General features: G+C 41.3%; 1 protein-coding gene and 1 long non-coding RNA gene across 12 annotated transcripts in view; one reads left to right on the top strand and one right to left on the bottom strand.

The window, feature by feature from the left end:
* Positions 1-496: 496 nt before the first annotated feature.
* Positions 497-14,109, bottom strand: part of ANKRD44 (ankyrin repeat domain 44) — a 151,922-nt gene continuing 138,309 nt past the window's right edge. For 8 of the 11 annotated variants that reach the window (XM_081202657.1, XM_081202659.1, XM_081202661.1 and 5 more), the window contains 6 exons: positions 12,457-12,540; positions 11,509-11,654; positions 11,110-11,192; positions 8,355-8,437; positions 7,881-7,972; positions 497-5,176 (listed from right to left, as the gene is read on the bottom strand). In XM_081202657.1, coding sequence (XP_081058783.1) covers positions 4,908-5,176; positions 7,881-7,972; positions 8,355-8,437; positions 11,110-11,192; positions 11,509-11,654; positions 12,457-12,540 — 757 coding nt within the window. In that variant the 3' untranslated portion in view covers positions 497-4,907. Of the gene's footprint in view, positions 5,177-7,880; positions 7,973-8,354; positions 8,438-9,618; positions 10,504-11,015; positions 11,193-11,508; positions 11,655-12,456; positions 12,541-14,109 lie in introns of those variants that run through there. The other 3 variants (XM_081202653.1, XM_081202660.1, XM_081202652.1) reach the window with 2 other exon arrangements.
* LOC308582353 lies at positions 5,183-6,855 on the top strand. The gene is made up of 2 exons (XR_014005635.1): positions 5,183-5,542; positions 6,593-6,855. It is a non-coding gene; the product is annotated as an uncharacterized lncRNA (long non-coding RNA).

Raw genomic sequence — 14,109 nt, 5'->3', positions numbered from 1 at the left:
TAAATATTCTATCTGCTGTAAAGCACTACCACACGCCTGCTCTTTAAACAAGTGATCAGCCTAGAAATAATAGTCTGCTCAGTTCTACACAGACACCTCTCATTTTAAGTGCTCCAAGTATCAGTTATTGCTGTTCAGCAATATACTAGAATTTTTTTTCCCGGTTATAAAAAGTTACAGTACTGAGAGGGAAAACTCATGGTTTAGATGCTCAGTTTTCCCAGTGCGGCTGACACAGAAAGAAAGAAGGAAACAGGAATCTTTAAAAAAAGAGGTTTTTGCATTTCAGTTTTAAAGGGTTGGAAATGTTCCATTTTACAATCACCACCGATCTGATCCATAATAGCTGGGCAAAATACAGTACATTGGATTACTATGATTGGTTGGCTTTCACTGGCACTAAATTATATTTCTGTTCTTCTCAGGCCCTACCCTGACACTGCATATTGTAATTAGGTAATTTCTAAGAGGAGTATGATTGCTCTAGTACCTATGCTTATTTGTTTTTTTTAATGTGTATTGTTTGATGGAATAAGTTTGATGCAATATGTTAGATTGATGTGCATTTTTATATCTACTTTATATTTCTGTATGTATTGAGGCCTATGGCTCTGAGCAGTAAACATTCTTACAACTCATTAAAAAGGGATTTTCAGACATGACTTATGGAATATCGTTAGTTTAATAATAATAATAATAATAATAATAATAATTTTTTATTTATACCCCACCCTTCCCGGTTCAGAAAACCGGGCTCAGGGCGGCTAACAACAAATTTAAAACACTTAATTGATGCAACAAAAAACAGCATAAAATACAGTATAAAACATAAATAACAATAAATTCAGAATTCCAAAATCAGTTTAGGGGGGAAATCCATCCAATAAACATTAGATGATCACCAGGGCTAGCTGGCTAAATTAGTCCTATTTGGGCCAATGTGGAGACCGGGGAGAATTAGCTGTGGGATCCCAGAGCGGGTAATCTTCATAAAAAGGGGAGGGGGAGGCAAGGGGACTAAAAGATCAGGCTAAGTTCAAATTCAAAGCCAGGCGGAATAGCTCTATCTTACAGGCCCTGCAGAAGGAAGTTAAATCCCGCAGGGCCCTGGTCTCATGGGACAGAGCATTCCACCAGGTCGGAGCCATCACTGAGAAGGCCCTGGCCCTGGTGGAGGATAATCTGACTTCCTTAGGGCCCGGAACCTCTAAAACTATGATTATTCATGGACCTTAAGGTCCTCTGCGGGGCATATCAGGAGAGGCGGTCCCGTAAATACGAGGGCCCTAAGTAGGTAATCAGTGGCCTCCCAGTCTATATGATGCTCCTTTATTTTATTCCCTTAACAAAATTTATTTACCACCCGATTGTGGCAAAACCTCCAAACTTTTTGCCATGCCTGTTACAGGATCTGATGTAATACAGTCTCAAGTACTTCCAGACAAAACAGACTCAGATGCATGGTCAGCGTAGACAGAAATTATTGCAGCCTCACATTAGCCTGTTCCCTTTCGGCACAACCTCCCGTTAGTATCCCACCGCTACCAGAACTGTTCTGCTCAAAGCAAGCTTGGAAGGTTGTTGTGTTCCATAAAAGTAGGAACTCTAACTGCTGACTACTTGGTCTGCCTGTGAACTTGCAGGTAGATTACCGTATTTTTCGCTCTATTAGACGCACCAGACCACAAGACGCACCTGGTTTTTGGAGGAGGAAAACAAGAAAAAAAAATATTCTGAATCTCAGAAGCCAGAACAGCAAGAGGGATCGCTGCGCAGTGAAAGCAGCAATCCCTCTTGCTGTTCTGGCTTCTGGGATAGCTGCGCAGCCTGCATTCACTCCATAAGATGCACACACATTTCCCCTTACTTTTTAGGAGGGGAAAAGTGAGTCTTATAAAGCAAAAAATACGGTGTTCCTTGTCGAGCCTAACAGTGGGTGTTATAAATCATCCTGCGTCAGTTTTCTTTGGATGTTAATGGGGATCAGTCCTGTAACTGGGAGAGCTCTCACACTACATTTCCTACTGCAGAAGTGTATATTAGGACGGGGAACCTGCGGGCATAAGTGGTCCGTGGCAACATACAGAATGTTCTGGGTGCTGTGGCCCTCAGTGCCATCTGATCCTAGAGAAAGGAAGCCTCTTTTTTTCCTTTAAAAAGAAAAAAGCATAAGTTCTCCAGCTAACAAGGTTCTTCAGCTAACTGCACTTCCAGGAATGTGGGCTGAGGAAACAGGTAAGACCTCCGAAGAAGCCAGGAGGAGGAAAGACAGGCAGGAGTTCTTAGGCAGGAGCCTAGGGAGAAGATAAAAGGAAGACAGCTCAAAACCAGGACAAGGACTAAGGAGAGGAAAACATGTCCCCCTTAGTCCTAGCCACTCAACACCCATTTTTCATGCTCCGCACACGTAGCATGAAAACCTCCAGCTTCTGAAGGAATAGGGCACGCAGGAAGAGAAGATGAGGAAAGGCAGGAATGGGTGAAAGAGGGCCAAGGAAAGGAGGTGGTGGAAAGTGAGAGGCTGGCTGCTAGCTAGGGATGATGGGAGTTGTAGTCAAAAAACGGCTAAAAACCCAGGTTTGGGAAACCCTGATCTGAAGCAACGATGGGAGACCTTTTCCAGACCAAGGGTTACATTCCCCTCTGGGCAACTTCCCAAGGGGGGGGGGGTCATATACCTGCAGTGAGCAAGGCCAGAGGCAAAAGTGGGAGGAGCCAGGAATGCAAATATTACCTTTTAATGGTAGCTTACGTTTCTATACATAGCAGGTAGAGTGAAAGTATGGCCAGCGAATTGTACGGCCCAGGGAGAAGGGATGAGAAGGTGTATCCTGGGGTGAGTCTCAAGGGCAAGATGGAGGCGGTTGGAAGGCCACATATAGTCCCTGGGCCTGAGGTTTTCCACCCCAGACCCAAAATATAACTTGTTTTCATGAGGAAAGACAGTTCCCTCCTGGTTCTTTAGTCTTCATTTTACTATGAGATGTGGAACACCATTTCCTCACAGGTAAAACAAATACACTATAGACTTTTAAAAATGCAGACCCCTCTACTCTGGCATCCAATTCTATTGAATCATGCAATATACACCTCCATTCCCCAAGCCATACTGGGCACAAACAGAGCTTTGCTTTCACATTTCACCCAGCTTGCTATACGAGAACCTAAAAACAAAAACAAAAAACTCAGTAGCTAGACTTGCCTATATGTATAGCTAATAAGACATAATAAAAACTAAAAAAAAAGGAACAAACCATGGTCTTTTTTTCTGGGCACTTGTTTCATTTCAAATAAATATAAACACATTTAACATTAAAAGTATGAACATTTTCTAGTCTGGAAAAATAAACTGTGATCAACACATCATCCATCAGTTACAAATGTCAAAATGTCTACTAGAAATTTGTGTCTTAAAGTGTACAATACAGCCAAAGAAGACTCTTTAATTACATAAAAGACTTTTGTGTGCACGTGTGATTAGAAAAGTTATCTGAATTTTCACTTGCATTATTAAAAAAATAATACATCTTCCCATTTAAGATACTGAAGCCTTTTGGTCCTCGTGGTATAGATGGTTAGTTCTTTGTATTTTAAGAGTCTCAGTCTTCTTTCCGTACATCTTTCTCAGGCGAGGAACAGGGTCCATTTGACCTAGAAGCTTTGGCAGAAGGAGTAGATATTCATAATGCAGATGTTTAATAAGAAAGCTGATGTCAGCAGGCCTTTTTAATATATTGCAATTGCCTTATGTAGTTCCTGATGATTGGCTTTTTTTTTTTTTTACTTCGCCTGTTTTGGTTTTATCTGCTGTGTATAGCTTAAGACAAGTAATAGTAATTAGAAACAACAGCAACATGATGTAGCCCAGATGTTGCAGAATTTTAAAACCAGAAAATGCTCAAGATAAAAAAAATACAACTTATAAACACTAAAGTAAAGGGGGGGGGGATAATTCATTTTGGCAAACAACAAACATTTAGGTGCATTATAAATGTATAGCTGATTTTTCTCAAACATATCATTGCCTTGACAGCACAGGCAACACATTTCCAGGGATTCTTAACTGCGAAGTGCAAATAGCCAAGCAAGATTGTGCCAAATAATGAAAAAGGAAGGCAAATAATGTCTGCTTTACCGATAATCTCTTTGCTGCGGGTGGATATGTGCAATGACTGAGGCAAGCAAGATTTGGTCCTAAAACTCTCAAATTGCAAATGAAATTGTGGCTAATGTCTTTTAAAAGTGCCTTTTGTGTACTTAAGTGCTTAATACATCTCATGTAGAATTTAGAAGTTTTAATTTCCGTAGAAAGTGGTGATACTGGCAGTGCAGTGCTTGCAAACAACACAGAAACGAAACGGGGAAAAACAACAACCTGTGGCTTTATCTTTGGTTTGTATAACAAAGATATCTAAAAACGAAGACTAGATAACTATAGGTAATAAAAGTGAAGAGAGGTGGAGAGTTTCTTCCCATGATCTACAAATACTGTACTGGAAAAAAATGTCTTCATATTAGCAGTATACCCTAGCTAACACCGTGATATGTACACAACAGTTCCCCTGTTTACTTGTGCTGTCAAAAAGGAATAGGGCAGCTTTCGCTTTCTGCATACAATAGGAGGTAGAGACTTCCACAGGAGTCACGAGGACCTATGGAAAGCAGGACAGCTGGAAGTAGCAGAACATTAACATGAATGCATTTCAATAAAAACCAGTTTTCTTAAAGGCTCTGTTTAACGGCAACTGTAAGCCTTCCGTTGCCTAACTGTACTCATTCCAGTCAAAAGTGAAGGTCAACTGTAATTCTGGGATTCATTGTCCTTTTTTAATCTTTTTTTTTTTTTAAAGGAAAATACCAACTTAGATCCAAATGCAACCGAGGGAAAGGGGCATTGAATGCCGAAGTCAAAATGTTTCCGAATCAGAATCGTTTTCATTGTATCCATTTTCTGCTCCTACATCGTTACTTAAGGGTTTGCTATAGGAGTCAATGGCGCTGCTCGCATTGGAGCTATTGCAGAGGTGAGTCCTGCTCAAATTGTCTTTTTTAAAAGAAACGAAGTTGAGAGCCGTCATTGTACTGGAAGGAGAAAAAGGCATCATGGTAGCCAAAATGAGTGCCAGGCAGTCAGCCACGTCTTTGTTAGGAGCGCAAGCCAGGGCTGGCGTATGACCTGGGCACAAATGCAGACAAAGCAATGGTTAGTACTGGGGAACTACGAAAAGAAGACCTGAGCAATTCCTCAGATACATCTCCAGATGGGTTTATAGCCTGGAGAGGTATGTTTAGTCACAAATCACAGCAGGCAAGGCAGTGTTACACTTTAAAATTAGGCATGCTGGGGACGTACACAATTCACAAAGAGGTTTTAAGCTAATCTCATTACAAGCAATTTATTTTTTTTAAAAAAAAAACAACAGCAGGCAACTTACAGCCTCCACGAAAATGAAATAAACACAGGTGAACCAACATTCCACGAGGACAATATAAATTGAAAGCAACTTTAATGCACCAAGACGTATTTAGCCTCAAATATCATGTGAGTAACTCTCATTCTGAGAACAATGACTTTCATTCCAAAGCAACTGCGTAATGATATTTGACTGTTTTAGAATCATAGAGGCATTTATTTTTAGGGGCAAATAATTTCACAAAGTAAGTCGTTTGAGAGGAATGGATGGATGATTGATTCTAGGCTATTTACACTGCTATTAAGCAAACAGTATTTTCATTAAGGAAGATTGCAAAACTTATTGAAATACACAGTAAATGTAACATAGGCCCTACTGAAATGAAATACATTGAACCCATTGCACAGAATCCAAATACTTAATCTCAACTAGAGCTGAGTAATTTTAAGCAAAATGTGATAAGAGCTGGATCTCTTTGTACTCAAGCAGATTATTATTGTGTTGTAAAGTGTAGAAACAATACAATAATAAACTGCTTATGTACATTGTGAACCAGGCTTTGGTATATGCTGATGAATTCTTCATGAAAATAATTCAACTTTCTAGTTTTTAAACCCTGTGACGCAATGGAGAGAGTTTTCCGCCAGCACGAAATGTCATCCCTTACAGTCCACGGTTATGTTTGGTGGGCTGTGGATGAGCATCATTTACATGACAAGAACGCTGCACAAGTTTTTAGAGAGCTTGACTGTGGTCCTCCTCCCCACATCAAGATCATATAAAGGTTTTTTAATTAAGCCAATGAATTTAAAATCCTAGGACCAATGGTACATGAACCTCCATAGATTGAGCAAGAATTATCCATTCATACACGGCAACTATTGGTGCTCTACTTATCTTTTGGGAATGTTCTAAAATACACATTTTTTAACACTTTCTGCTCTTAATTAAGGAAATTACAAGATATTTATTACCATAGGAACCTAGTGTTATATTTTTTGGTTATCTTAAGGCTCCAGTCAATGTCACCGACTTGGAAGTGTTTGTTAACCTACTTATAGCTGCTCAAATATGCACTGTGGCAAATTTGGGGGCGGGGAGGGGGCTGTTTTGTTCATTTTGGTCTGCTATAGGAAAGTATGGAATATGACAATATTATCTAAGCTAATTTATTACAGAAGATTGCCAAATGAGCATGGAATGAGTAAGTCTGTTGAGAAATGGATTCTGAGAAGTTTTGGAACAGCAAGCATCATGATAACGTTCGACCACAGTCTCCTTTTGCTTTACTACAAAAGACCCCTGCTTGAATGATTCCCTTTATTTTCTTCTTTATTAGTAGGCATACCATCTCATTCTGTGTATATCCATTTGTATCTGAATTAGTGTTCGTGTGTGAATATTATGCAGGTTCAATTTGTAAGAAAACTATATGTTTGTTTTTAAAATATTTACAAAAATATTTGTATGAATATTGAATGAAGATGAGATTAAATTCCAAATTACTCTGTTATATGGCCTGAATTTGGCCTGGATTTAGTTACATCATTAATACTGGCCATCTCTAGGTGTTCAAGAATGGGATACAAAGAGTGGCCTTAGGTGTGCTCAGAGACTTGCATGTGTCTAGTGAGCATTTAATATTTATATTTTTATGCCAAAACCCTTACACCATACCTCAAAGGGTTTTGAAACTTCCTTCAAACTTAAAAGTGGTTTGCCATGCAGCACTGGAGGACTTTTGTATAAGAAACCTACATCCAAAACCACCATGAGCGTGTAGAGTTTATCACATGGCATTTTGGATCCTGCTCAAGGCGTTTTCAGTATCAGATCGCCATCCATCCAGCAATTTGCTTCAGTGCAAAAAGTTCAAAGCAAAAAGTGATTGGTTGTACAGAATTCAGCTTGACATAATATTATTGAGGGCTGGAACTCAAAAGAGGCTTTCAATGAATGGCAGCGCTACTTGAATACTTAAAATCACGTCATATTTTCTGCATCTACGTCCACAGGGTGGCAGTAACTTTCTTTGCATACCACATGTGGTCAGAACTGGAGATAGTATGATCCCAGAATGAATAAGGAAACAGTTAAACTGCTGGATCTCTCCGCTCTCCTGAGCATGCTTTGATTAGGCATTTAAAACACAGCACTCTTCAGTCAAAGAAGTTAATTTTTTTTGATGGCTTTAGTGAAACTAGAAGATTCTAATTCTTACTGCGTTAAAGAATGACGGGTAGCCGTCAGTGAGGGCAAAACGAAGCAAAAAAGGAAAATAAGCTATTGTGTTTTATCTACGCTAAAGAAAAATGTGCTTTGGTGATGATAAAAATAACTGTTTAACGAAGTCATACTGAACATCTTATTACAATCAGCATTGTCTAACCTACTGGTGTGTTTTTTAGAAACACACAGGTGTTGAATACTGATGGATAGTTATTCTTCATGAGTGTTTTCACTTACCATTTTCATCTACAGCTCGTACACATGCCCCTTTCGCTAGCAACTCCTCAACTACCATCTTCAAGCCATTCTGTGCAGCAATATGAAGAGGTCTAGAAAACATAACATCTAGATTCAAGTAGGCTTGATGCATTTCAAAAGGTATGTTGGGATATTATGCAGAGCACGCTTACTTGCTTAAAGTATAGGATACCAGAAATTCTTTTCTGGACAATTTCAACATGTACATATCATAGAATCTTAAGAGTTGGAAGGGAACCCCAGGGGTCATCTATTCCAACCCCCTGCAACGCAGGAATCTCAGCTAAAGCACCCATGACGGATGGGCACCCAACCTCTGCTTAACAACATCCCAAAAACAAAACTCAAACATGAACGCCATATTTATAGAACACAAAAATTAAGTAGACTTTTAAAAACACTAAACGCCAGTTTGGGTCAACAAAAAATAAAATTTTATTAGGTTATACTTACGTTTGTAATGCATTATTTTTTGCATTGATAAGGCTCTGTTCTTGTATCTTGTCAAGTATCAACAAGGCACATTTTTCATGTCCCTGGAATACATAAATGCATTTATGTTCTTCTCGCTTTAGGAAATGATGAGAATCTGACAGTATTTAATTAAGCCGTGACTCAGTATGCGCACAGCCCCCTTTTATGCTATCACAGGTTAGCTTTCTGTAATCTGATCCAGGCCAATTTTTAAGGAACGCTATCAGATATGAGCAGACGAGGAGTGAATTGTATAGGAAAACTGGAGAAATTTATTAGAACGAGAGCAAGAACACCTGGTGGATCTTTTGTCTGTAAATGTGTGTAATCTCTGAGCACTGCTAACTTCAAATTAGCACATATGCTAACCACAAGCCTGCTGTTCACTCCCCAACCAAAGTCATGGAACCATATTTTGGGGACATGGTCACGTTGCAACCATTTTATGTTCCCCCCCCCCCGGCAAAAAACTGTGCCACCAGCTTGACGAGGCGACAGAGCTGCCATCAGCACCCATGGGGATTGCCCCCTAATTTGCAACAGTGTCAGGGGGACAATGCTACCTCCAGCTTCATTCCCATTGGTTTTTTCCATCGCAAAGTAGGAAGAAAGCCGCTGGGCTGCTGATACCAGCTCTGCCACTGTGTCAATTTGCAGCAAAGCTTTTATCCGAGAATAAATCTGAGAAAGAAAGCACCATATTTTTCGCTCTATAAGACGCACCAGACCACAAGACACACCTAGTTTTTGGAGGAGAAAAACAAGAAAAAAAAATATTCTGAATCTCAGAAGCCAGAACAGCAAGAGGGATCGCTGCGCAGTGAAAGCAGCAATCCCTCTTGCTGTTCAGGCTTCTGGGATAGCTGTGCAGCCTGCATTCGCTCCATAAGACGCACACACATTTCCCCTTACTTTTTAGGAGGGAAAAGGTGAGTCTTATAGAGCAAAAAATACGGTACCGTAGATTCCGGTGTATTAGGCGACTGGGTATATAAGACGACCCCCAACTTTTGCTGTTCCGTTTTAGAGTTATAGAGTTTGAGTGCTGCCAGGGGCAGAGCGCGCACCCCTCTGCTGTTGCAGCAGCAGCCCGAGGCGAGGCATTTGGCGGGGGAGCGCCGCGCTCGGAAGGACTTTCCACGTCCCCTTCTGTGGGGAGGGAGGAGGAGCGACGGCAGAAGGAGCACCTCTGCTCACCGGCTCGCTCTCCTCCTTCCCAACGTATAAGACGACCCCCCGACTTTTGGGGTGATTTTCCAGGGATAAAAAGTCGTCTTGTGCGCCAGAACATACGGTAAATACCCTCTGCCACTCCATATACAATGGTGAGACCCAATATACTGAAAAAATAAATAGGAGTATTTTTATCCAACCTGTGATTATTATTCCACTTTCAGCCTACTCCCCAAAATGAAAAAAAACAACAACTATGAGCAGAATCCTTCAGCCCAGTTTATTCTCTGCCCTTTGGTGTTGCCACTAGCAAATAGCAAAAGCCAACAATAAAATACAATTTCCTCTTCAGTTTATCTCATAAAAATAAAGGGTAATGATTTTGGAGCAGTGTTGTTTTAGGCTTATTTGTTTGCACTTCTGATCTCCTCACCCACCTACTCACTGATTAATTTCCATAAACCTCCTTCGTAAGACAGTACTAGTTTTCAAAATTATTCCCAGTGTTCAGAAGATATACTGGCTAAGTTTAGCATTCTGTTGGTTCGCAGAGATTTGCAAAAAGCATTAGGAAGAAACTCACTACACAATCAGTGGGGGTACACCTCCCTTGTTTTTATGGTGTTGGGTTGTTTTAAAATTGTTTTTCATGTTGTAACCCACTCTAGGCCTTATGGTGAAGGGCAGGCAACAAACAAACTACTTTTTATCATGTCTCCATTGCACACGCAGCCCAATTCACGTGGTAAATCTGGGTTTGCGAAAGGATTTCCATATGTGCAATGCAACTTCCACTCCATCTCCTTTCCCCTCCCCACCTGTCACCCCAAAATTTGCTCTGGACAGTCGGGGAGGGGGAATTCAGGGTGGGGGTGCAAAGGGAGAGAAGAAAGAGGGGAAGTTTGTAATCAAAAGTCCATGCGTGAACAGGATGACTTTACTGAGTACCAAGTGCCTCTGATCATAGCTGTCAAATTACAGATTTGAAAATAAGGGACCAGCAGCCTCGAAAATAAGGAATCAGCAGCCAAAATAAGGGATTTTCAGAGCACAGGTAGGTTCAACTTCTGAGCCCCTCCGAGCCAAAGGCAGAAAGCCCAGCCAGCAGCCAAATGAAGCCTCAAGCGGTGGTTCCCACAGCACAGCAAACCGGCAAAGGGGATGCAGCAAGGAAAACCACCGTCACCTCTCCGCTGGGAAGCGCTGAGCAACGCGGCTGATTTGATTGGCACAAGGGTTGCAAGCTCCACCCCCCAGTCGTTCTTAGACTCCTTATTGGGTGAGCAACACAGCCAAGCAACACAGTTGGAGCCTCCCTCCTCCCTGGCCGGTTGGGAGGGAGGGAGAGGAGCTGCTTCCTTTGAAACCCGGGAAATTTAAGGGATATCATCAATAAGGGACAGCAGCGGGACACAGTGCTGGGATAAGGGACTTTCCCGCCAAATAAGGGATGGTTGACAGCTATGCCTCTGATACAAGTATCATTATTTTGTTACACTTTTAATAATGTCTTCTACACACATGCACACACACAAACACACACAAATGCTTTTAAACATACTTTACTGCTAGCCAAGTGCAAGGATGTATTCGAGTTCTTATCTTTCAAAGTTAGATCAGCCTTCGCGCTGTTCACCAAAAAATCTAAGATACAGGAAAAAAACAGACCACACAATTACTCTCAGACAGTTAAATTACCTTCAATCTCTGTTCACAGAATATCCCATTTCCTAGTGTGCTCCTTGCATTTCCTAAAACTAACGAGACTCTAGTTCTGTACACCCTAATGAAAGTCTTGGCAAAGTAGCGTTTTGAAGTGAAATCTGGCATGTCTGTCGGTGACATAAGCAGCAGCAGCGCTGTACGAAGATGGCTTTTCTTGCTAAACACGCATACAGAATATCTGTAGACCTGTACAAAGGTATTCATTCTCATCAGTTCCCAGCAGCCAGGTACTTACCTACAGCACCTACGTGTCCTTTCTCAGCAGCCATCGTAAGTGGTGTTTTCCCTGAATTATCCGCAGCGTTTACTTGTGCATTGTGGCTTAAGAGAAGCTGCAAGCATTCTACGTGGTCTGCGAAGGCTGCTGCGTGAAGTGGTGTTCTAAGAAGAAATAACAGCTTTTTTTTAGACACTAGAGAATTTCTTACTAGTATTCTTACTTACCGTACTTTTCCGTGTATAAGACTAGGTTTTTTACTTTAAAATAAGGTTAAAAATCTGGGGGTGTCTTATACACAGATAATGCATATGCCCATTTTCTAAATTTGGGGTCTCCAAAAGTAGGGGGCTTCTTATACATGGGGGCATCTTATACACAGAAAAATACAGTAGTTCTATTCGACTGCTAAGTCCAAGCTAACAACTTTTCAAAACAACGAACCCAATAATTCAACATTAAAGGGGGTGGGATGGCAGGCTGCTACTCGGATGAGAACATTGTTCTGTGGATGACACAAGAAACATGCAAACATGTGATGCATCAAGTCCACTTTCAATTGTCCCATGATTTCAAGTAATGAGTTCAAGAAGGTTTTTTTGTTTGTTTTGTCCCACCACTTTATCTGGAAAATCCCGTGGTTTACTGCTGAATCGAAACAAATATCAATTGGGTTTTCTGTGGATTGAAGTCGTCCCCATCCCCCCCCCCCGTCCCCGATTTCAGCAGTAAACAGCTGGGTATCACAGGGAAAGTGACAGCACAAAAACAAACAAACCGACTCTCAGTCCCTTGACTTGAAATCACGGGACCAAAGAAAGTATGGCTGGGCCTAAGTCTTATCTTAGAGAACTGAGAAATCTGTAAGCCCTGATTTTTTCAGGAAACCATCAATAATGTATTTCAAACATATCTTAATGGGTTCAGTGAAAACAAACACACAATCATTATCCGTGCAGTCCTTACCTTCCTTTGTCATCTTTACAATTGACAATGCCAACACCAATGGTCCCAATGAGTAGCGACGCACAATTTTCATGATCATTGATTCTATTGAGAAAACAGGTTTGCAAATTGGAACTCTCCTTTAATAAGTCACTCATTTCATAAACATACATCCTTTCCCCCTGGTTGTACTTCTGACTCAACAAAGCCTAGGCAACAAGTCTACATCAAGGGCTACTGTCAATGTCAGAGGCTGTATGCTTCCAATGCTGTGGCACTCAGTTCCTGCATAGAAAAATATGCATAGAGGAGGGAGTTTGCACCTGCGTTTATAAACTGTACCTGAAAAGCTCTTCCACAAGTTATGACGAATGTGTATAGGGGGCCAGCAAAGATATGTGGGCACAGTCTTTTTTTTACGTGCTCCCTGTGTATAGCTCTGGCACACAGCTGAGGATTCACATTCAGTAAGAACTCTGGCAGGAATCTGACTGAAGTGCCTTTCTTCTCCTGATGAATTAGAAGCTAGTTTTATATGAACTTGAATAAGATGTAGTGTTCAAATGTCATTCTTTATTCCTAAGCTGCTCAGTGCAAGATTTTAAGCAATACTAATACTGCCATTTCTGATGGGTAAAGTAAAGGTAAAGGGACCCCTGAACATTAGGTCCAGTCATGGCCGACTCTGGGGTTGCGGCGCTCATCTCGCTTTATTGGATGAGGGAGCCGGCGTACAGCTTCCGGGTCATGTGGCCAGCATGACTAAGCTGCTTCTGGCGAACCAGAGCAGCGCACGGAAATGGCGTTTACCTTCCCGCCGGAGCGGTACCGATTTATCTACTTGCACTTTGACGTGCTTTCGAACTGCTAGGTTGGCAGGAGCAGGGACCGAGGAACGGGAGCTCACCCCGTCGTGGGGATTCAAACCGCCATCCTCCTGATCGGCAGGTCCTAGGCTCTGTGGTTTAAACCACAGTGCCACCCGTGTAATTTCAGTGGATTTTTGTCATGGGTAAATATGTATAGGATTGCAGTGTTGGTGTTTGACTTTTCTTGGTACTTCACAACAAGAGATGTTAGTTCCTTCTAGTTATTAAAAAAGAGAACCCGGCCCACATTCACATTTCCCACTAAACCATAGTTTAGTGTGATATGTACAAACTAGAATTCCGGTCAGTTTTGAAACATGCTAACTTCAAACCACTGACCATGAAGCTGGCTTGTTTAAACTGACCCTAATTAGGGTAAACCACAACCCCCAGTTCAGATGTAGCAACAAGCTGATTTTAAAGGAAACAGAAAGTAATTTTTTCCAAAGTTCTCCTTCCAGCTACGTGGGAGAAAGAAGGGTGGTGAGGAGGATGCAAGCCTGAGGCTCATTCTAGAGCCCATGCATGCCGCAGTAAGTTTAGTGTGACAAGTTAACATGGCCAGTGTGGGGAGGTAGCGGTAATGTTATCCAGCACCCCCCCCCCCGGCAAAAGTAAAATTACTGGTTCTACAGAGGACTTTAAACTCTTTCTATTTAAAAGATCAGAGCACAATGTGAAATCTAGGAACATAGCATGTAACAGAAAAGCTGACAATCAAATCCGAAAATTATGGTGGTGCGTTCTCAAATACAAACACTATAATCATTTCTAGATTATATTTATTGACGTGACAGAGTGAAGA

This window comes from Podarcis bocagei, assembly GCF_964188305.1.
Source record: "Podarcis bocagei genome assembly, chromosome: 1".
NCBI classification, from domain to species: Eukaryota; Metazoa; Chordata; class Lepidosauria; order Squamata; family Lacertidae; genus Podarcis; species Podarcis bocagei.
This window is presented reverse-complemented; position numbering and strand designations above follow the sequence as displayed.